This window comes from Xiphophorus couchianus, chromosome 15, assembly GCF_001444195.1.
Source record: "Xiphophorus couchianus chromosome 15, X_couchianus-1.0, whole genome shotgun sequence".
NCBI lineage: Eukaryota > Metazoa > Chordata > Actinopteri > Cyprinodontiformes > Poeciliidae > Xiphophorus > Xiphophorus couchianus.
In genome coordinates this window covers 11,422,540-11,446,805 of record NC_040242.1, presented here as the reverse complement: position 1 = coordinate 11,446,805, position 24,266 = coordinate 11,422,540, and the positions used below count along the sequence as shown (strand labels likewise).

At 41.0% G+C, this 24,266-nt stretch overlaps 1 protein-coding gene across 2 annotated transcripts in view; it reads left to right on the top strand.

Annotated features, from left to right (window-relative positions):
• Positions 1-22,879, top strand: part of LOC114158736 (prospero homeobox protein 1) — a 35,874-nt gene extending 12,995 nt beyond the window's left edge. For both annotated transcript variants that reach the window (XM_028040540.1, XM_028040538.1), the window contains exons 4-5: positions 3,045-3,239; positions 18,119-22,879. In XM_028040540.1, the coding sequence (XP_027896341.1) occupies positions 3,045-3,239; positions 18,119-18,304 (381 nt within the window). In that variant the 3' untranslated portion in view covers positions 18,305-22,879. The remainder of the gene's footprint in view (positions 1-3,044; positions 3,240-18,118) is intronic.
• Positions 22,880-24,266: the final 1,387 nt, after the last annotated feature.

The following is a 24,266-nucleotide window of genomic DNA, read 5'->3' as shown; positions in this document are numbered from 1 at the left end:
AAGGAGCAGTTTGGAAATTTAATAGAAAATGAAGGATTTGTAAGAATGTCTCCTTTGATCCATCAAGGCATCACTGATTTTTATTAAACTAAAAAAAGAGACAAAAGTACAAAGTGTTGATTAACACATTTAAAAATGGTGGGAATTGGGATAAAAAAAATATCCCTTTTCAGTGTTCGATCTGCTGCTCACGGAATCTATCATTGGCCGTTTCGTTAGTAGCATCTCTACTCAGCTTCTGTGTTTACGTTTATGTGCCATGGTGCAGGGAACGTCAGGAAGGGTTTTGCATTTTCTGTATGTCATTCCTTCCCTTTTCTTTTTTTTCGCTGATGTTGTGGCATGGTATGTGCACCTCGGCGAGTCCGAGGCCTGGAAAGAAAAGCCAGTGGCTGGATTTTGAGTCACAGCAGCAGAAGCAGTAACAAAAGCCCGCTTTCCAGGGCTGCGTTTTGTGTGCAGTCAGCCAATAGACAGCCCCAGATTATCTCCCACAATTCACTCCTGCAAAAACAGGAAACGTTGGAAAGCCCTGATGGTTGTGAGGGGGCTTATATGACAGAGAGTGAGACAGAGAGGGAGGCCCAGGCAGGCTTCTGTGTCTTTCTATCCTCTTCTCCGGTCATTTTGGATGTAGCCGAGCACTCTGAGGTCATCTGTGTGTTTTCTGCTCCACTGCTGAGAAAGCGTTTGCTTTTTATTCAAACACCTTTCAGCCAAAAACCACAGCAAAAAGGAAAACACCTTACCAATTTTACCAAACCCGATAATGAGATGTGTGTAGACCTGAGCACTTTCTTCAGGCGACTACAGTTTAGACATGAGATTCCCCAGTTTTTTTTTTGTCTATTTTAGACTTCAGCATCTGCAGAACATATGCATGTAAGTGTGTGTGCATGCCACTTTCTATCTTATGCTGTTAGCACTAAGCACTGACCTTTCACAGGCTCTTGAGTGTGAGAAACACGCTTTCACTGACTCTCTCTGCTCTACCTCATAGCCAAGCGCGCGCACCCACACACACTCTAGTATGTATAAACACAATGTATCAGATTCAGCGCGCACACTTTCCTCACTGTGCCTCATGTCTGTGCTGCCTGACCCCTGCCAGCTCTGATTAAGGAGCTGCAGTGATGTGCTCCTTTGAACCGATTCCCTCCTTTTACAGCGAACACACCCATCCTTAGCTGGTATCAGGGGGGGTCTCTGTGCCCCTTACAGCAACTTAATGAACCAAGACCGCTGGAAGCTGTAAGGGGAACCTGCCAAAATTTAATCCCTGAGTGTGAGATGTGCAGTTAGCATGGCTGCAGTGCAGTTTAGCATATTTACCAGCATTTACAGTTGCACCGGCTACAATACTTCTTCTCTCAAGCTGTCAGCATAATAAAGTCATTTTTGTCCAAAGTGACAAATTCATTGGGTCATTCTGCTGCAGTGACAATAAAGGTCTCCCAACATGAGCAATAGGAACTTTCACAGTCCATAATCTCACTGTGCAATGCTCAGGTCTGCATGTAAGCACACTTTCATGGATAAAGAGTTTCAAATGCAGCGACGGTCAATGTTGCATACAACACAAAAGGTGTTTCAGCGTCTCTGCTCTGCTGTCACACTCCGACTGTCTGCCACAGTGAGAGTCATGTGTTTAAGAATAACTCTGCATTGCCAATGTATTTGTAAGTGTCAGTAGTTTGTTTGTTTAATGCTCAGATGTCATGACCCTGGCTTGCTGACTGCTCACGTTCCGACCCCCTTATCCTCCTCTCACCCCTTACAAACTCCGCTGCCGTTACCACCACGAGCGACGCGCTATTGTCCGGTGGTGCTGACCTGCACCCATCCCAACCACGCCCTCTCTTTTTCCTATTTATGCTCACCCTGCACTTTAGGACAGCCACCATCCCAACACTTCCTCCCCATGCACACCCACCCACCCAAACTCCAGCCAAACAAACAGACTTATTCTTCTCCAGTTCACCATTATGTAATTTGCAGATCATTCCAGAAAAGACCACCATCGAAGAAACGTATCTCCTATTTATCAACTTTCCCTACTGTCTTCATGGGTTTGACTGTGCTGTACTGCTGTCCTGTGTTTATGTCTGTGTTGTTGAACAATAGTCAGAGTCTAATCTCCATGTCCAAACCACTCTGCCCCCCCAGCGAGCAGTGTGCTCAGCGTTTAGCAGCATTTTGTCTCCCTTTCTTTCTGCTGCAGAGAGAGCAGAGGGGAGTATGAATGATGTCTGCAAGGTAGAAATTTCACTTAATTTAAGTGTGTTTGAAAAGTGAAACAAGAATCCAAAGCACATAATATTATTACTAGCTGTCTAGATTTTTAGACAGAGTTGTTTTCCCTTTGAGGTCATGATGAAAAGGAGCCAGGGCCAGCTGAGGCTCCTAATAGGTTTACCTCACCCTATTGAATTCACCCAAGCAGCACTAGATCAAATAGCCATTGCCTCCTCGGCAGCGCTTATCGCCTCTGTCTTCTTATTTTTGCTCTTTTTTTTTCTTCGTTTCCGATTCTCCCTGCACGGGAGGTGCGGTGAGGGGAGGAGGAACAGGGTGTAATTGGTGAGCGGGGTTAAGTACATGTTTGAGCCCCCCTGCGGGCCAGGGCGCTTCAGATGATGACTTAATCGTTTTTCTGGTCAATTATGTGTTTGCGGTCTCACCCCCTCTCTTCCACCTCTCCCTCCACTCGCAGGGTTATGATAGGGGGTAGGTCTGCTCCCAGCGGGGAAGATGAACCACACACACACTCTCTCTGGCGTCTATTCTTTTCTTCCCTCGCCAACCTCCTCGCTTTGCTGTCTTACTTAATATCTCTATCATCGTCCCTCACTCTGCAACCTGTTTTCTCTTCCGCTCCTCTTTTATCTCTCCCAGCTTCCTCCCACCTTACCTCACGCCTCAGCTACCTGACATAAAACAGGATTCATTCAGATTCATGTCAAAAGCTGTTTATAAGAAGCACACTGACACATTGGCCTCATCTTCTGCTGACCTCTCCATTCCTCCTCTGTCTTTTCTTCCAGTTTAACCGCTGCATCACCTCCCAGCTGATCAAGTGGTTCAGCAACTTCAGGGAGTTCTACTACATCCAGATGGAGAAATTTGCCCGACAGGCCATCAACGACGGTGTCACTGGAGCCGAGGAGATGAGCGTCAGCCGGGACTGCGAGCTCTTCCGAGCCCTGAACATGCACTACAACAAGGCCAACGACTTTGAGGTAAATGTTTCAGTGACTTGATGTAGACTGCAGCGAAAAGCTCGGTAGAAGGAGAAGCTGAGGGGGAAAACTGAAATTTCATCGCCTAATCCAATGTGTATTCTGATACATTCTCACTGTATCCTCGATGACTCTGGATCTGCTTGTTATGCTGAGTTCAAGTCTGATACAGAATTATTCAAACCCCTAAGCTTTTGTCATATTACACACACACAGTCATTTATTTTAGCTGAGTTTTATCTGACAGCAACATAAGGTGTATTGTGCGTATATCCTCAGTTCAGTTCAAATAATTGCCTACAGAAGTCACCTTATCTTAAACAAAAATCCACATGATTTAATCTCAGTATAAATTCTGCTTCTCTGTGAGGATTGCTAGAGAATAGTTGTGATCATGAAGATCAAGGAGCACAACAGACCTACCATGATATGACCATCACTTAAACTGGCAGGGTGGGAAAGGAGAACAATAATCAGAGAAGCAATCAAGAGGCACAAGGAGGTAACTCTGGGTGAGCTTCGAATTTAGACAGCTCAGGTGGAAGAATCTGTTGACAGAACTAATGTTAACTGTGCATTCTACGAATCTAATCTTTGTGGGAAAAGCGGCAAGAAAAAAGCTGTATGGCTAAGTCCCATTTGTAGAGGACACAATAAAAATGAGGAAGAATGAGACTGAGATTAAAATTACTGTCCTGAATGCATATTGCTACCTAGGACAAAGGACCAATACTGCACACATCCCCCATACACAGTCCCTACTGTGAATCATGGTAGTCACAGCATCATTCTGCAGGGATGCTTCTCAGGGAGGCTGGTCAGATTTAATATAGAAATGGAAGGGGCTAAAAGAAAACCTAAAAAGAGCAATAAGACTTAAGACTGCAGAGGTTTGCCTTCCAGCAGGACGAAAATCTGTGGCTTGAAATTTACTGTTAACAGACACTCACCATCTAAACAGACTGGACTTTAGCTACTTTGGAAAGAATAATGCACAAAAAAATTAGTATTCAGTCAGCGAGAGAAAATATAAATTTTCTAAAAATAGTTTTTCTTCGATAGTCTGTCACGTTGAAGCCCAATACCATATCTCAAAATTTGTGGCTGCAATGTGACAAGTTGTGGTAAAGTTTCGGGGCAATAAATACTTTGTATGTACACACCATATACTGGAAAGGCAGAGTAATATTTAAGCACCTTTGGCTAAAAATATTCTAGCCAATAAAATTTCACATTTGTTTTCAGTCTAGTTTAAACCTGTTTAAGGATGTTTCTTCTGATGAGGAAGAAACGCACAAACACCTTGCTTATTTTACCTTTTCTTCTTCAGCAGTTTCCTCTCTACGGTTATTTGCTTACACTACCTCTCTGTGTGGGGATGTTTTAATATTTTGAAAAACTACCTTGTACTTCCCTGTCCTCATTTGCCTACGAGCATCAGTGTGACCGTCCACTGCTTTCCGTTGATTGTCATAAATTCCTGGCAGGTAGCTTCACCTTTAATATGTTCCATTTCTTTCCTCACTTCTCCTTTTGCCGACATCTCTTTGTGCGTGCGAAATGTTTAAAGATATGGACAGCGTTCCTCTCAATGTCAGCTTACAAAAGAGCTTTAAAGGACTTGGTGTTAAGAAAGACCTGGAGTGAGCTGCCTGTGTGTGTGTGTGAGTGTTTTGTTGTTGCTGCATTTCCCGGTGTCCTGTTCACCTCGAAGGGTACAGCCGTCCCTTGGACCGGCCTGGCATGCTGGCAAAGCACTTCTCCGGTGTGTGTGGGTGAGAGTGTGTGTGTCACTTTGAGGGGGGAAAAATCTCACTGTTATCAAGGTTAAGCGTCCTACTGTTTTAGCTAGAGGAAGGGGAAAGAAAAAGGGGGAGTGGGGGACAAGGGAGATGGATAGATAGGGGACGGAGGGTTAGAGCTCGGAGACAAAAGAGAGACCGATGAAGGGAGAAGGGGAAAGGGGGGAAACCGATGGGGGAAATGGAAGGAGAGAAGAGGGAAAAGAGATGACGTGCAGGAGCGAAGTGCCCTTGCGAGCAGTGGGAGTTTTGCAAGCTCTCACATTTAAAGGGCTTCGCTTTCTTTCCCTGTGTTTCCTTCTGTCTCTCTCCATCATTATTTGTCCACTGGGGCTGCTCTGTGTGCACCCAAACACTCACCCCCACACACACACACTCTCTCCCCCACATCCATCTTCAAACCTCTTAAGAGAGGCTTTGAAAGACTCTGGCAGACAGAAGCACTTGTATATATGAGGTCTCAATCAACTGGAAGCACATCAGGGCAAAGCAAGATTTCTTCTATTTAGGCAGGGCCCAAATATGTGCCGAATTCAGTGAGATAGGGAAATAAATTAAACAGACAGTAAGTTAGAGTCTCTCACCTCTGGGTTTGACTAAAATTAAACTGCTAAAATATAAAATATTTCATACTATTCCATGTGTCTTAGAGAAAACAGGATAGATATCTACATATTTGAAGTTTTTAACAAAATAAAAACCCATCATAAGGACTTAGTTCAAGTGTGACATCACTGATTTGGGCATTCTAGGCTCATTTTTGTTACAGTCTGTTCCTATAAAAAATTTTATGAATAGACATAGAGAAATATGTTTTCCCTCTAAATGATGTGAAACTGTGGTTGAAAAATGGAAAACAAAAAAAGGAAAAGGACGCAGTTAAAAAGTGGTTGGAGTTGATAAAAATAGCTAAGTAAGCCTGACATTCAAGATCTTTAAATGGCTGGGACAAAAAGACACATTTTCAATATTTTATTTTTAAATAAGGACTGCTTTAGCTCAAATTTCTATAATACTGATATCCAGTATTTATAGGATTCACTTTCAAATTATTCTCAAAGCATTATGAGACTCCAATGGCTCACAAACATCAAGTTTACTTGTTGTTTAATTGTTGATGTTTCAACCTGGCTGTTAAAATAGTTTCACATCAACAGGGAAACAAGTTTTAGTCTTTTCTTCCTACAACAACCAACATCAGAAAACAGCAGCCTCCACGTTTATTACACTGGCAAAACATATTAAAAATAGCTTTTTGAAAAAATTATCTGAGTTATTTTGTGGCACCCACAACTTTTACTGGGTTATAAATATTATGTGACACTCCCATTTCTGTTAGGCACTCTTTAAAATGAGAAAGGCCTTTCATTTAAGGCAGATGTGTGTGTTGAGGTTTTTAAGTAAAGAAACTGACACATCTACAGTCAGAAAAATCATTTAAAAGTTTAAAACAACTGGAACAAAGCTGGACGTTGGCCGAAGGCTATTCTGCCACCATGTCTGGGGAGGATGAAAGCAAGGGAGGCAAAAAGAAACACAAAGTTAATTGTGAGATTACCACAAAAAGCTTTTCAGTGTGAGATTAGGCTACTATAATGAAACATACATCTTCATTATAAGTACCAATAAATATAGAGGACAACATGAATGTAAAGGCAATAGATGACTTAGTTGACTTTCTGAAAGTGAATTGCACTAAGTTACAAATTGAACCAATGAATTAATAATCATTAATTATCCAAAGATCTTATTGTGTATTTATATTTTGGCCAGTTGCGGTTTAACGTCTTTCAAGACGACTTTTAAAACAATTGAAAACATTTCAATAAGAATCAAGACATAAACTGTTATGACAACATTATATTTTTTGCATTTGCATGTTGCTGCCATACAAACCTGCACATGAGCTTGAACATGAAAATGCGAAATTAGGTTTGAAAATGTTGATCCTACAGGAACTACTGATTGCATTTCACCTTAAAATGAACAAACTTTGTTGCCGGCCATAGAAAATGTGGATGTGTCCACCTGTAGGGATCGAGTTTGCAACACATCCTCTCAAACAGAGGAGACATCTTGTTCCCCCTTACTAATTTTCCTACGATACCTTCAAACAAGTCTCTCATTCTTCGCCGGGCACCAGGAAGTTACTGTTGAAACAGGCTTAAGGGGAACAGCTGATTTGCATACATAAATGTAAAAATTTGCAAGAAGACAGGCAGGGTGGGAAAGAGTTAGCGAGGCCAGGTGAATAAGTCTTCTGTTGGCCGAGGAGCTGCCTCAGTGGAGGAGGGTGGGAAGGTGTTTTGCATATTAAGGTTTTTTTTTTTTTTTTGCACGCCGGGCAGGTGTCTGAGAGATACAGGAGCTGATTAGAGTTTAGCACAAGGAAAATTTGCCCAGCCATGCAAATTTCTAACCCCCCTGATGAACCGACCGCCTTGGTGAGCGCTAAGACTCTTTGTGTAAGTGTTTGGCTTTTTGGTGTGTGTGTGTGTGTGTGTGTGGGTGTTATTTGCGTGTGTGTTTGCGAGTGCGTGGGTTGTGTGTGTACTTTTTTGATGTTTGTGTGGGGAGCAGTGTGTTTGCGTGTGCTACACATGTGCGCGGACACACTCGTTATGTTTCCCGTCTTATGTGTGTGCGTGTGTGTGTGTGAGTCATAGAGGTAATGTGGAGATGGAAATGTACTGCATGTGTATCAGGATGCCTCCGAGGCCCTTTTCCGTGGATCTCTCCCCTTTCTCCTCCTCCTCCTCCTCCTGCTGCTCTTCTTCCTCCCCTACCTGCCTGCACCACCACTTGAAACAGGAGCCTACGCAGATTCAGCAAGCAAACACACACACACACACACACACACAGAGTTTTCCCTTTGCCAGACTCTGCATCATCAAAGTTCCATCCACCTTGGTGGCGTCTTTGAAATGAATATGTCCTCTGTTTCTCTGATCGCAAACACACACACACACTTACACACACACGTCCGTGGCCTTTCTTGTTTGATGCTAATCTGCTCTGTCACTGTGCTGGCCTAATACGCTCCCCATCTCCCTCCCAGCTTCTCTTTTGTCGCGATTGTTTCCCCTTTCCCCCTTTTCATATCCCTCCTCTCTTCCTTCTGTTCCCTTCCTCCTTTCATCCTCCTTTTTCTTTGCATGTCTTCTGTTGTTGCCTCCCTCACTTTTCTCCCCTCCATTAGGAAGTTTTAATGGCATAATTGTCACATTCCTTCTGGCACAATGAACACCAGCAGTAATTAAAGAGCTTGCCGTTAATTACCTAGACCCCAGCTCTACTTTCCTCTTTTCTCAGCGACCCCCTCTTCCTCCCCTGATCCTCTCTCTTCTTTTCTTTCTTCTTCGCTTCACATTCACTCCGTCAGTTGTCATCAAAGTCCTCCGACAACACGCCCGGCCTCCCAAAGCCTTGACTTTGAGCAAGCGCTGCTTTCATGTAAGGACTCAAGTGAAAATTCTCACTTAGTGTCCTTTTCTTTGCTGTCCTTGTCTTTGAACCCCCCCCCCCCCAACTCAATGACAACAGACACATTGCCTTTCATAAAACAGGAATGTGTGTGACCCGGTAATGGGTTAGAGACACAGAAGAGAGGTGAGGTCTCTTTATGATGTCTCTGGGAAACTCTCAGATTTCCATAAGACAGACCAGGCCAAGTTTTCTCTGTCAGCTGCTGCTCCTCCCACAGCAGACACACACACATCTTGGCGTTTAAAGAGGAAGTCCATATGATCTCTATGCGAAAGGGAGGCACCGTGAAAAGTGGTGAGAAGCCTTCTTCTGCGCACTGGGATCATGTGTCCTCTCTTATCAGCTGTTCTTTCTATTGCTGCAAAGACGTGTCATTCCTTTTGTCTCCCGTTGTCTTTTGTGCATCCTTCCGTCTGTCATTGCTGTATTTTGAAATGTACTTTCTCTGGACATTTACAGGGTTTCTTAACATTTTTCATGTAAAATTGATAAAAGTTCCTCAATTCAGGTTTACTGTTTTCTGTCATTTATGGTCGTTCTATGTACGAGAATGAAATGAATAAAAGAAGGAGGGAAAAGGGGAAGGACAAGAAGTTTGTTCAAGAAAAAGAAATAAAGGCAGGACAAGAAAGAAACGGAGGTGGACACAAGGAAATAAGGATGGTAGTTAGGTATGACAAGGAAAAAAGAAGGATGGGAAAAGGAAGGACAAAAGTGGGAAAAGGCAGGAAAGAAAGAAAAGATGACGCTTATCTTTTTTTGTTTTATACTTATCTAATGCTTAAAAATAGTGAAATAAAATTCCAGACTTTGTAGGCACCCTGGACAATCCCTGAAAAAAAAACAAGGAAAAAAAAAGTAAGATTTTACACCATCACTTCCTCTGTCCTGTGTCTTCCCTTTCTGTCTTCCCACTTTTCCTCCCGCCTTCCTTTTGCTCTCCTTGTCTCTCCAGCCTTTCCCAGAGCCTCGGAGAGCTGCGAGCAGATGCTGTCTGTCCAACCGCCTTGCCCCATAGCATTGTGTGCTTCACCTCTCCTTCCCCCTTCTTTCCCCTCGTTCCTCCTCTTCACATCCCTCTCGGGGCTCCATTTGTTCTCCACCCAGAGAAACTAATGTCTGTTTTCTCCTCCTCCTCCTCCTGCTGTTCCACTCCTTCATTCCTAGGCTTTTTTTTTTTGTGATTTTCACACCACATAGACCATAACGTGTGTGTGCGCGATTGGTGGGCGTGTGGGGGTGTGCTTAGGGGTGCGTTTACGTAGGTGTGTGTGTTCGTGTGTTTGGAGTGTGTCTTTGACCAGCATTTGACCTCAGGGAGTTTGAGGTGAAAAGGTCACAGGCGTTTCACTCTGATGCAAAAGCAAAAGACGCAGATTCAAACATCTTGAAAGATACATAAGTACCTACAAACGCGCGCTCTTACACAGGTGTGGCTCCTCCACCGAACAGCTTTAGGGTTCTCTTTGAAGAGCGATTGAAGACAAAAAGGTAGACGAAAGAAGTGGAAAGATGAAAAAATAAAGCTGGCGGTATAGATTTAGGTTCAGACCTGCCAAAAATACGAACAAATACAGTACGCCTTGCCAGTGGGTTTATTTCCACAGCAAGCACAAACACCTCTCCTCTCACCTTCTTCTGCCTCCTCCTGACTACAATCTCACTCTCTTTCATTTCCCTCTCATTTAGCTCCAAGTTAAGCAGAACATGCATTAACAATGAATGCATGTTTGCACAGATTGCAAGTAGTTAGAGGATTTAGACAATACCTGTGACCCGTGTTTCTACACAGTTTTGGAAAATCTGGAAGTCTAGAGTTTTGTATGTAAGATAAAGCTAAGCAACAAACATTAATGTTTATAGATATTACAAAAATGATGAGCTGAAGGATGAAACATCTTAAATGAGCCCCATTCAGTAAGGAGTGCCCTAAGGGTTTGAAAGCAAAAAAAAGGAAGGCCAAAAATCTATTGCATTGAATGACTTTTCTACTATTGATAATATTCCTATTTAAGATTAAATTGAAGAAGATATGTTTTAAGGAATTTGAACTCCATTTAAAAATCTTTTGTTCAAAATCTAAATCAAAATCTGGTAAATCTGGAGCGAGAGCATTCCCAGATTTGTCAAAGGGAAATTTGACACTTTTGAAGCCTTGACACCCAATGCATCATTCCTGCAAAAAGTGATTATAATAAATGTTATAACAAAAGCACCTAAAATATTAGTTGACTTATCAAACTAATAAAAAAAAGTCCAATAATGTACATAGCCTCCAAAACTCAATAGATGAAAGTCATTACAAAAACAGCCTTTGATAGGTATTTTCCTTTCGAACCTAAATAAAAGAAAGAACCACAGACAACGTATATGAATTTTACGTGGAGCTTTTGCAAAAGGGAAGGCTCTATCAAACTTCTCCTCCGATCAGTTCCACAGAGCGTTCTGGGCTGCCCTTACAACGGCTCCTGTTTTTATTGTCTAAGAAGGACAGGCAAGGGGGCAGTCAGGAAAAACAACAGAGGTCGTAAAGCTTCTAACCCAAACATCTAACAACCCAGGTCCAAATCTCTAACAGCCTTATTCCCCATTTGCCTTTGGGGACAAATCTATATAAAGTTGGAAATGGAATAAAATGGATAAACAATTAATCAATTAATCTTAAATGAGCCTCCACAGTAAATATCCAAGATGTTTTTCTTGTTTCATTTCTGTGATTTTTTGTGAAATTAAAAAAAGGTAATCGGCTTCTCATCTCACTGCTATTAAACCCCCCAATTATATATGTATTCTGACAGATTCTTTCCTCATTGTGTTCTGTTGATTCACACAATCAGATGTGATTAAATGACCAGAGTGGTGTGTGTAGCACCTGGGGCAAAATAAATAGCAAAGAGACACTTAAACATTAAGACTTATATGATGTTTTCACTCCTTTTCCACACCTGCTCACACACACCTTATCTCACGGCACTTTGTTAGTGCTAGATTTCAGCCTACCTCCTCCTTTTCCTCTGTTCGTCTTCCCCTCCTCCTTCTGTCCCTGGTCACCTTGTGCAGGGCAGCCTGCTCTCTGTGGCACAGCTGCTGATTATGTCATTATTTCTGGACCATTTTGGTCTCCGTCCGTGTGTGTGTCAGACTAATGAAGCGTGGCAAAGGGACGCATGCCAAAAATGACCAGGGCGTGCATCAGAGCTGCAGATGTGTCAAGACACCACTCCCCCCACGGCCCCTTCATACTCCCTTTTTCCTCCCCCTGCTGATGCCAAACTCCCTTTCCTTCAATCCAATCTGCAGTTTATTATTTCTCCTTTCTTCCCCTGCCATTTCCATCTTTCACTTACCCTCACAGTCTCTCTCCCCCCCTCTATCCATCCATCAATCCATCCATCTTCCAACCTCTCTCCTGCGTTCCAGCTCCTTATCTCCCATCTTTTGTTGTTCCCAAACCCACCCACCCTCCTTCCTCCTCTTCATCCCTCCCCCTGTTCTCCTCCTCTCCAGATGTCCTGCTCCTATCTTCCAGACTCCCTCGCTCCTTTCTTTCCCTGATGCCTCCTGTGCTCTCAGTCTCTCAAAGCTCGGTTGACTTCCTGACCTCAGAGGCCCAGCACTCAGTGACCCCCGTCTCCCCTCCTTCATTTAGATTGTTTTCTCTCAGCTGAGGACACCGTATAATATCAGGCAGTGAATTTCTAAGTCTCTAAACAAGGTTTAAATCTATGATTTCAATTTTTCTGAAATCATAGATTCAGAAAAAAAACTGTAGATTTGTAGATTTTGATGTAGTTCCTGTCCAAATGTATGTACACGTGAACATTTTCACATGATAAAACCACATTTTCAGTTTGTTATATTGGAATTTTAGGTGTTACATCAAACCAACGGATTTGTAATTGGGAAGTGGAAGAAAAAGAATTGGCCCAGTCAAAGTCCAGAACGTGACAAGGCTTAAAAATTGAGGTCCACAAGCAATGTCTGCCCAATCCAACATAATTTGAAATATTTTAAAGAATAATGGGCAACTACTTCAGTCCCTATATGCAAAACAGGCAAAGATGTAGTTTCAGTACAATTTATGTGCTACTTTTAGCTTTTTAGTATGGAAAATCTCAAAACATTACATAAAATTTCTTGATTTTAACATGACTTAGTTTTTGTCAAACTCAGGGTGCAGCAGAAAAGAAAATGGATGTCAAAGAGATACCAAATACATGTTCAACTACTATGTGTCTAAGGGTGGAAGTCCAGGCACAAAGGAGAACAACTTCAGTGTCTTTGACCCTGTCCTGTCCTTGACTCTCTCTTGGAGGTGCACCTTGAGAAGACTACCATGTGACGCTAATGCTTCTGCACACAAAAACACACCAAGCTTTCCACTAGATACAAATCCACATACACATATATACACAACGGCAGCCCCTCAAGGCTCTACATTCTCAAGGCTATCAGTGGAGTGAGGGTGGCTGATGTTTGCTCAGCTTTGAGGCCCTTTTCCCATCCCAACAGTCTCTGAAGAACAGACCTCACAAGAGATAGACCTAAGGAGCTGAATTGTATCATTTCAATACAGAAGGCTGTGAAGATGAAGAATGTAAATCAATAAATTAAGAGTGAATTAATTTCAGGAACCGTTCCTACTTGCCACTTGCTTTGCTTTTGTGGCTGTTTGACGTTTCAGCCATGCCACAGTGTTATCAGTGCTAAGGGGCCAGGGGACAAGCATGGTGAGGGGTAGCAAGAGAGGGACATGGGTTGTGTTTGCATAAAGTGACAGTGTGGGCCAAGGGCTTATCAAGGCCTTTGTAGATTATTGATTGGAGCAGATACGTGAGGTACACGAGTCTGAACCATTGAATCTTCTTGCAACACGGCAACCTTGGATACCATCATTTAAAAATGTTCCTGCCACACAGATCTAAACACAGGGTATGGAAAACATGGGAAGTGCTGATATTCCCAGGCTTGGTTGGAGTTAGGAATTAACCTGGCTGTAGCATGGGGCTTATGTTGTGTCCCTGCATTTCATCCTTCAAGGCAACAGCTTGCTAGCAAACACCCTCTCTTGTGCATGCACACATACACACAGCCTTATCTTCCAGGGTCTTGTCTTGTTTGGCTAACACTGTGCAAATAGAAGGTGCAATACATCTCCTGACAGTTCCCAAAAGCAAAGGGGAGAAACACGCTGGTCAAACAAACAGCCAACCCTGAGTCACCCAGAAAGAAGAGATTTCTCAGGCTTTAACGAAACACAGATACACACACACACACATATATCTCTACACTTGGTGTGTAACAGTAGCCTGAATTTGAAGGCTTTGGGGCCTCTGGCTACCTTTTTAAACGTTTGTCTAAGCAGTCTTAAGACAGGAGCTGCTGCTCCTGGAATGAATGGCTCCCAGCAAGCCATCCACAGGCTCCCTTTGTCCTCCGTCATATTTTATTATCTCATCAAAAAGCAGGAAATCCGATTCCCTCTCTCTGAAAAAGAGCTTATCCTTCTGTCTCAAAGCAACCTGTCACAAGAGGGAGAGATGGAGAGAATGGGGGAGAGTTGTTGGGGTGACGGGGAGACAGTGTAAAGGAGTGATTAACTGCCTCATTGCTATCAGACTCTCTTTTCTTTTTTCTGTCTTGCTTTGGTCTGTCCCTCTTGATTGGTATTTATCCAACACAGAGCACAATGTGAGGGGTTAGGAAGGCACAGATTTATCACCTTTGTGGATTTTTCATCAGCCTTTCGTCCTTGTCTTCTTTTTTTCATATAAAGTTACACAAGGTAATAGCTGCATAAGTATCAGCTTTCACGAGAGCTGTTTTTTTGAACATTCTGTCACTTGTGTCCTTTGTGTTTTTTGCACTAAATATTGAGTCTATATTCATCTGGTAATTTTCAACATATAGTTCTATGTTATGGACATAATCTGGCTCCTTTCATATGAAAATCATTGCTTTTATTTTATAAACAGGACAGAGGGACAGAAGTCCATATGGTATGATGGTTGTCCCAAACAACGGTGGGGTGTCCCAACCCTTCAGGTCTGGTGTCCTGCAGGTTTCAGATGGATGCTAGGTGTGTTTCAGTACAGATAATTCAAATACTTCAATTAACTAAACCAGAAGAAGATTTAAAACCTGCTGGGCATCAGTCCTCAAGGACTGAAAAAAAATCTTTCCTGTATTTGTTGTCATTTTTACACTTAATGGAAAATGAAGTCATTCTTGCAGCACAGAGGGGGAGACAATCAATTCCAGCTAATTGCTACAAGTTGCCTGGAATCTTTCAAATGGTTTTTGTGTTAGCTCTCACCATCAAAAAATATGAATCCTGTAATTTCTCAAGCTTTACATGGCAAGTTATTTCTTTATATTGCTGTGTTTTTCATAACAAAATCAGAATACTATGAAGTTATCTTGAATATCATCCACATATCTACTTCGTCAGACACTGAACACTTTAGAATAATATCTGGAAAGTGGATGTCTAATAATAGCTATAGAGGGAATACTTGATCTTCATGCAAAAATGCACAACAAGACCAAACACTGCTCCATATATTTCTTAAACGTTTTATTAAAAGAAAAATATGTGCCTACAATTTTTTTTATTTTAATCAAAAAGGTTGTAAATAAAAAAAATAATGAACCAGTGTGTGGCAACTACATTGACAATAGCAGTTCAAATCCAATAGCAGAAGATCCTGAGCATGGCTAAAGCAGTGCTGGGTTTGTTTTTTTATGATGCATATGTGGAGTTGAGTTTTGATTGAACTTTCCTCCGTTTTTTATAGTGTTTCATTGGCCAATGCTTGCGGGTTTTTTTATTGACTTGAGTAACAATTTAAAAGTTTCTTCCAAAACAAAAGTTTTTTGTCTTGCCTGACATTTTTTTGGTTCAAGTCACTTTTTGAGCTCACATTGGAAGCTTTCTGAAAAGAAAGTTGTTGTGGTAGTCGGCCTTTATGCGCATGGTTTTAATAACATCTGGATGACTAGTCCACACCTCACTAGATAGTTTTTTAATGCTCCTTCCTGTTTTTGAAAAAAACTATGTTGTATTTATCATCAAAAAATGCTGCAATTGGCCACAGTTGGTATTTACACCTATGTTAACAGCTTTGAAAATAAAGCAGTGACATTTTTGTCTAATTTGACATAATTTACCCTTTATTTTCTCTGATATAATTTCCTGATTTGAAGCTTACTTCAAACAGTGTCAGCTCAGTATAAGAAAGTCATAAAAGGCCTACCATTTATTTATTTTATTTTTTATTTTTTTGTCTTTTTGGGGAGTTTTGTCATCTAAGACTCAGTTTATATCCACATGTGAGGCTGTAAATGCACCAGAATTTTTTTTTTTTTTTTTTTGTGTTAAGAGGACTAGGCCTCAATCACCTTGTTTGCCTTTTCCAAGTGCTGCTGCAAACCTCACAAAAAACTCTCCATCCTTTATCGCCTCCCCTCCTCTTGCATCTGTGTTTTAATTTTGGGCTCTGCTGAGAAGTTGTTAAAAAGCCCTATGAAATATGTATGAAGGATTGTGAGCCACGCGATTGGCCCCATTTACCGGACAGCAGAGCAAATGAACAGCCACACTGGATAATCCTCCACAATGCCTGTGGAACAAAGGCCCAACAGCTGACCCTACAGAGAAGGATGGAGACAAGCGGAGAGTCTGGTAAAAGAGTGGGGGGTGCAAACAGTTAGGGCTCACTGGTGGTCAGGGGGCAGTTCACTCATATGCGCCTCACATGTAGTGGCAAAACAAAGGCTTGTGGGACAGGAATAACTCCCTCTGTTCTGTTGTTCCACCCTCTCTCCTTAGACTCTTCTCAGCCCCTCCTTCCCTCACCATCGCTCCCTCCCTCCCCCTCTCACAGTCAAGAGGATCTGAAATACCAATACCCTTTTCTCCTTGACATTGCTTTCTCCTTGCAGTCAGCGTTTTGCTGTCCTTTTATAGTCAAAACGTCAGGAGAAATTCCATGCAGGAATATTCTTAGTAATGCAGCACTGCCTGCATCCAGCGGCCAGGGTGCTGCGCTCCTTTGGCCAGTCAGCGGAGTCTATGGGGAACAGCGTGCGCAGGCAATTGCACAAACATGCCGTGGCACACGCATTACCTTGCCCTCGTGCCAGGGTTATTGTGCCAGTATTTCGGAAGCTACAAACAGCCCAAACAATGAATTATATCCTCTTCCACTCCTCTGGACAGGGGGATTCAATATTTAGGGAATTGGGTTATAGCATCCAAGCTCCTTATTCATGACTCACCTTTTCACTTCCACAGAATAACATACACACCACACGCCATTCATCACCCCAAGAGGGGGTGGGTGGGCTGTCCCATGTGTTTCTAAGAGTGTGAATAAACCCTGCATGTGTGTGTTCATCGTGTGTGTCCACTAACCTTGCTGTGTCCTGACACTCCTGATGAGTATCTGCAGGACACTAGGAGAGGAGCGCGCACTGTCAGGCGTTTAGACTAGCTGCTGCTGTATCTATATATGTGTGTGTGTGTGTGTGTGGGACAATATGTGTCTGTGTGTGTATCAAGAGAAGCGGGCAGGGAGACAGTCAGCACTATCCAAGCAGGTGACCCCTGAAGGCTGCATCGCCCTGAGCTCTGAGTCGAGGAAAGAGCCAAATACACCAGGGTAGCTAAAGTGTGTGTGTCACCATACAGGATGTGTCATCTCCTTGGCACAAGAAGGTGTGTGCGCTAGTGTGTGTGCTCACGCCTGCATAAGTGCGTGTGCAGGCGTGTGTGGGCGTGTGTGTATGTGTGACAGAGTGTTGGCTTGGGGGAAGGTGTCACAGATCTTTGCCAGACTAATCATCTCCGCGGTGTCGGTGAGCGCTGCTGTCAGGGACACTAAAGAGGCGGCGTGTCTCCCCGTTCCCAGAGCATTTAGTACTTCCTCTTTCGCCAGCACCTCTCTGTCGCTCTTCAAGTCGACTCCGCTGTCTCAGTTGGTCACAGATTTGCAGCGAGAGCCATAAACATGTCACATGTGCCATGTTGCTGCAGAAGGGGCGGGGAGTGAGAAGCGTGATGAACCTGAGTATACACAAGAAGTTACTTTTTTCTCAGGCTGCCACCTCAATCGCATTTTAAGGAAGTACACAGAGGAGATTTATGGTTTTACATCCACAGTGAAGATATCAAGATACACTACCCTAGAAGATATTCAATTCACAGTGGCATGCAAAAGTATTTACAACTCTTTAATGTTTTCACATTTTGCTTTATTACAACCAGAAACATCAGTTGGCCTTAATGGAAAAGTGTGTTTTTCAATCCCATTTAAAACTTTCCACAACACATGTAAACTTTCTAAAGAAAGCGCTCTAGTCAGATTAGACTAAAACTGAACTCTTTGTCCTAAATGGTGGTGGCAGCATCTTACTATGAGAATGCTGTTCGTTGATAAAGATAAAAATGTTGGTTGAAGTTCATGGAAAGATGAATCAAGCTAAATGATGAACAAGCCGGAAGAAAACCTGATAGATGCTGCAGGCAACTTGAGAAAATCACCCCAAAAATTAAATTCTAATGTTCCCTTCTTCTCTTTGTCCACTAAGGTCCCTGATCGTTTCCTGGAGGTGGCTGAGATTACATTGCGGGAGTTCTTTAATGCCATTGTGGCCGGCAAAGACGTGGACCCATCCTGGAAGAAGGCCATCTACAAGGTCATCTGCAAACTGGACAGCGAGGTCCCTGAGATCTTCAAGTCCCCAAATTGCCTTCAGGAGCTTCTACATGAGTAAAATTCATTCTACACCTCCAGCTCTGCTCATCTCTTTGCGCTTATTTTGTTTGTCGTTTCTGATTTAATTGAATTTTTCAAAAATTCCCCCTTAGTTTTTTTTAATTATTATTTCTAACTAAACGTTTGATTTTTTTGTTCTTTTATTATTATTTTTGAATGTATAAAAGTTATGGAGTAGCATTCCCAAACTAAGGCCTCTGTGGCATTTCCTAAATGATCTAGCTATTGTGTTGTTGTTCATATATTATTATATGTTTTGTTTTTCTAACATTCTGAAGTGAAGAGACTTTTATTACTGGGTGTTTTTGGACTGTGTGAGCCCTCACCTGTATGGCCTGTTTTATGAACAATACTACCTGAGTGTGCGGAGGGACTTTGCAGTTACACCACTACAAAAACAGGCAGGGTTTACTAAGAAACTGTATCCCTCCAGTTCTAGGGGCATCCTGACGAACCGTTTCCTGCTTGGCTGCCCAATAGACTCTGCTTTATAAGATGTCACGAAGAAGACACACATGCACACAAAATTGAGACCTACTATGTTTATTGACTGGACTAAAACTGGACTCGTGTCAGCACTGGTCTGCAGAACTTGGACTGGTTTTAAGAGGCTACTGAAGTCTACCACCTTTTGAAGTGTATTTTCCCTTAAAAGCAGGGCATTGTGTTTATTGGGTGTACATTATTTTGATTAATATTCTTATTGTTGTTTATGATTATTTGTCATTTTTTGCTTGCTGAAGATTGGCACTTCAAGATTTGTTTGTCCCTTGATGCCGTTGCAGAAGAAAAATAAATTATTATTAATATTACTCCAAGCGCATTTAAATTCCTAAATACTTTCTCCACCATATTTCCCTCCATCCTTCTTTGCAACTTCTTTGCTCAAGTTTCTTCATAAAAGCAATCATGTCAGGTTTTCTGTTTGATTGGAGTAAAAATGTCCCTAATTAGTAACACTGTGTCTAAAAAATGTTGCAGTAACACTTCACATAAAAGAGTACAGAAATACAAATTGAACACATTATATTTGTGTTTTTTTTCTTCATACTCATCTTTAAATTAGCAACGTTTCAGATGGTGCTCCACCTGAAAGTGTACAACTGCTCATCTGTATTTGTGTACTATTTATATCCAGCTCTTATAAGATGAGCACAGCCTGATTACTAGTTAGGCTTCTGCTCTAATAATCCTATGCGAAGTGAAAATGACATGCTAAAGTTGCTTTATTTGCAGATGATACTTGAATATTTCAGGATATTGTAGATAAACGTAGCTTGAAGCAACACACACACACGTGTGCACACACAAATCAACCGTAACAATTTGACCAACTGTTTTGTGGTGTATACAGTCAAAATTATCCATATTCCTGGTTTTAAATAATCTTTTACCAACGTGTTTCTTATGACTGGAAGAGATGTTAACCAATTAGATTTAGGCAAAACCTGAATTCCATTGAGAACCTGTGAAGAAATCTAAAAATTAGGGTGATAACTAAAAGGCCTTCCTCTCCTAGAGACAGAGTTGATTACCACCAAAGATATATTATCAAATACCAACGGAGTCCTATGAAAACTGGTCAGCAATTATAAGAAGGGTTTGTGTGATATAATACAAATAAAGATATCTCTTCCTTTTTGTTTTAATTAGGTGCTCCTTTTAAATCATTTTATTCTCTTTTGAGTGAGACTCTGCCTACCATAAACAAACTTCTTGGTTGAATGATAATTACTTTAAACCAAAATCTGCCAGATATACAAATTATCCAACAGGCGAAAACCAACCCATTCATTATTTCTGACACATGGACACATGCGGCAGTGGCATCTTTTTTCCATGTTCATCTGCCTGTGAGTGATCTTGCTTTTTTCTACAAAGTAACAGTTCAAGGTCGGAGGTGAGCACTCACCCTGAGGGTAGACGGAGAAGTTCTCAGCACTACAAAGATCAGAAACAATGGAGCAGAGCGTTGTACAACGCACACCTGGAGCTCTCCGCTCTGCCCCGCTGTCTCAAAGCGGCTTCGTTTTCAGACCCAAAGTGTAATTTGCTTGAAAACCACAGTGCCCAGATTGCTAAATGGCGGTCCACAGAATTTTACCTGTGATAATATAACCCAGATTTTTTTTTCCCCCTCCTTAATTGCACATATTTTTAGAGTTATTCATTTGTGTGTGACTGTGTGCTTTCATCCACCCTCTCTCAGGCTTAATAAACGTGAAGGAAAAAGTTGACTTGAAAGTGCGTGCAAGCTAGCTGTTGATCTCACCTTGGAGTCATTATCTTATAGGATGTCTTTGTGTTTCACAAAAGATCAAAAGGACCAGGTTGCTTGCTTGACCTGCTGACTCGTCTAAGCGAGACAAAGCACCTAACAAAAGGCAGCAGCAAAAGACTTAGAGCTACTCCCTTCATTATGTCCCCCTCTCCTTCTCCTCCCTGGACAGTGTTTCTTCTTAAGATTGGGAGCCCTGAGAAAACGACCCAGACACTTTTCGCACTGAAGGATGCCTGAGTCTCAAAGCACCAGCTAAGGGCTCTAAAGCGTCACAAACAAAAGGGAGAAAGGAAAGACTTTTATCTGATGCGCAGATTATTATCGCTCCCCTCCCTGCCCTTCCTGAAACTCCACCCTGATGTAATATAGTTTCTATGCCTAACGATTGTGAAACATTATTATTTTTGTCAAGTTTTCATTTTCAGTTGTCATTTGATATTTATGATAAAAAGATATTGAAGTTCTGTTCTAGCATTTTCTGGTAATTTATGAAAATATCTTCAGTTCCTGAAGGATCTTTGAAAAGAAAAGGTTTAATAAAGCAGCTAATGAGGGTAATTTAGGTGGCAATTTTATTGAATTTAATACTTGGAAATTTCTCAACTAGGAGGAATAGGGGTAGGTTTTTACACCTTTTTTGGACAGTTTAATTTCTTTTGTGTCTTTATTTTTCTTGTTACGAGTTGAATTAATATCTTGTTGAGAAAGAAATGTGTTTAGAAATTTTAGGCACATTTCAAGAGTATGAACTATTGTGGCAAATGTCAATATGTCAGGATGAAACAAAATACTTGTACAGATTTTTTATATGATCGGTAAGAGTGCTAGAGAGGAGTGAGTGATTAAAAGACTAAGTTGGGGGGGTGGGGATAAATCTCCAAAAAATACAAAAACAGCCAGTCCCTTGGGTCCCCCACCCACGCACACCCCTGCCAGGCCTTTAGCGGAGTACTGCCCATCTCCCATCGGCAGTACTCTTGAAGTTGCACCAGCGTTGTGGTTTCTTTTACCGAGCGATGGGGCCATCATGGCACAGGTGGTCGCCAACATAGACTTAGACCGAATCCAGGAAATAGACAGGACCTTGCAGTCAGACTAGCCATGGAAAGAAAATTTGTACATATATGCTTTGATTAAAGAGGCTGGAGGCAGACGTAAAATTCATATAGGGCCATTTTTTTTATTGTTTGGTAAATATTTGTGGATTTTCTGTGTGCTCATCCGTACGTTTGTTTGCGACATGTACTGTATACAAGTGTTTGCGTCTGTGTGAAAGAAAAGACCGATTATGAGAACCTGTGAACCACTGAGTGACACAATTCTCAACACTGTGTGCCCTCCCCCACCCCTGGGAGTACCATCCTGACATGTAAACGATTCTCATTAAGCATTGGCAACATGTGTTTTGGTGTGTGGGCGTGTGGGCGTGTGTGTGTGTGTGTGTGTGTGTGTGTTGTGATAATTTCTTCTGATCTGTTTCTGACCTGTTTGAAAGAGGATTTTGATTTAAGGCTTTTGGTGGTAAATCCTTTCTTTAAAACGTTATTATTATTATTATTATTATTATTATTACACTGCTCCTCTTTTATTGTAAATAATAATGACGTGGGCTTACATTGATAAATACGGCCTTTGTATAACTTAGCAATATGTTTATGTAAATAGTGTTTTGTTCATGCTTTTTCTATGACATTATTAGTGCAGTGATTCCAACTGGAACAGCCATGTTTTTCTACAGTCTGAATAGTGACAGGTTGTAACATAAAACTCATAACGTGGCTGCTGTACTTCTTTCTCCAATTACTGGTGTCTATTTGTGTCTGCAGATTTTGTGTAATTTATTGGTTTAATTTATCCTAATTTATTTCATGTTGTTCGTTTTGGATTTCCTTCCATCCAGCGAAAGCTGCACTGCATTGAAACAAGCTGAATCAATTTAAAAGATTTCAGCCTTTTTTATTTGAAAGTGAATTTCAAAGTTTTTTTATGTAATTGATAGAAATGCTGAATGAAGATCAGGCAGCTTAATGGAACTGGCTAGATAATGGGTTTGACTGGGTAGAGGGTGGAGCTAGAAAGCTTGAAACTAGTTTAAAGACTTTTTTCTTCTTTTGAGATGTTTTATTTTTCCCCCTGTGTTGTTTTGGCCCAGCCCAACAAAGAACCAGTAGTCAAATTGCCTTTTGTGCCTTCACCCTCTATGAACTGAATGTATGTGCAGTATATATGCAAGCTTGTGCTAAATGCAGAAAAAGATAAATAAAAATAAAAAATGAGAGTGGAAAATGTCAACGGCATGTGGCTTGTTTATTATTTTTCAAAGCATCTACAAGATTGTAAAGACTGACACTGAAAAATAATTATTCGTTTCAATTATAAAACAATATTTTACACCAGGAGTTCTCTAACTTAATATTTAAAAGATCTAAATCTAATTTCTAGGGGGAAAAAATCTGATATCCAGATCACTTAGAAATAATTTCATTTTAATGCATTCACTTTCAAAATACAAGTGTTGTGTTTAATGATCTGTTACCTTTACCCAAATTATTATGACTGATTTTAAAAAATCAGTCATAATAATGATTTTTTTAAAAAACATTCATAATAATCTACTTGATTAGTTTAATGACAATACCAAATATTTTTGTTACACATAACAATGAAAAAAGTAAGTGCAACAAGACATTGTCACACCAAACACAGATTACAGATTCCCAAGCAGAACACACAGAATCTCAGTGTTAAAATATGAGCCTGTTTGTCTTCAGTGAGCTGCTTAACCTATTACTTTATCAGAGTTACTTGTTTTCAAATTTGTTTTACAAAGTAAAAGAACCCATATTTTATGGGGCTACTGCTATGGTTTTTAACAATCTTAAACAATCACATCAGTTATATAATATATATTATTTTTGCTAAATGTTTTGAAATGCAATGCGATTGTGCTCTTACTTACTCATTATAAGAATCTGCAGGATGCTTTGTTGGTGATCTTGATTTACTTTGTTTTGACAGCAATTAACTATATTTTAACTGGAGTATTTGAACTACAAACTCACCAAAAATGCACAGAACTTTGCAATTTATTTCTCAGACTGTGTGACAAAATACTTTGCAAACATTCGTCTTACTCCTCCTGAGATATATGCTCATGGCAATTTCTGCCTCTTACCTTTTTTTGTACCATAAATACGTACTTAATTTTTTATGTTGTCATAGCAGCATAACACTCATAATGAACTTCAACTTACCATACACTTTGTACACTGTCTGGCCACAGTTAACACCTGTTGACTGGGTCCAGACTGACTGGCAGTTTGGCCCAGATCCAGATCAGAAACTGACCTTTGAAAATCATTTTATTATCCTGATATCTCCAAACTTGTTTCTCCAGCATTGAATGCTCCGAAGCATTTAATTTATGAACCACGCCCTCTGTTATTGTGGAGAACAAGCCTCTATGTTGTGACAAATAAGAGTTGAAAAAAGTTTTTTTGTTTTTAATGAAATAGGTTTTTATCCTTGAATAAAAGGAAGACTTTTATTCTGACAGACTGCAATGATGGACTTCAAGAATTTGATTATTATAATATATAATTATTCACATATTAGCAAAACAGATTGACATGGTATTTTCGTGTCTATTTGACATGACACTGATACTTATTTACTGCAA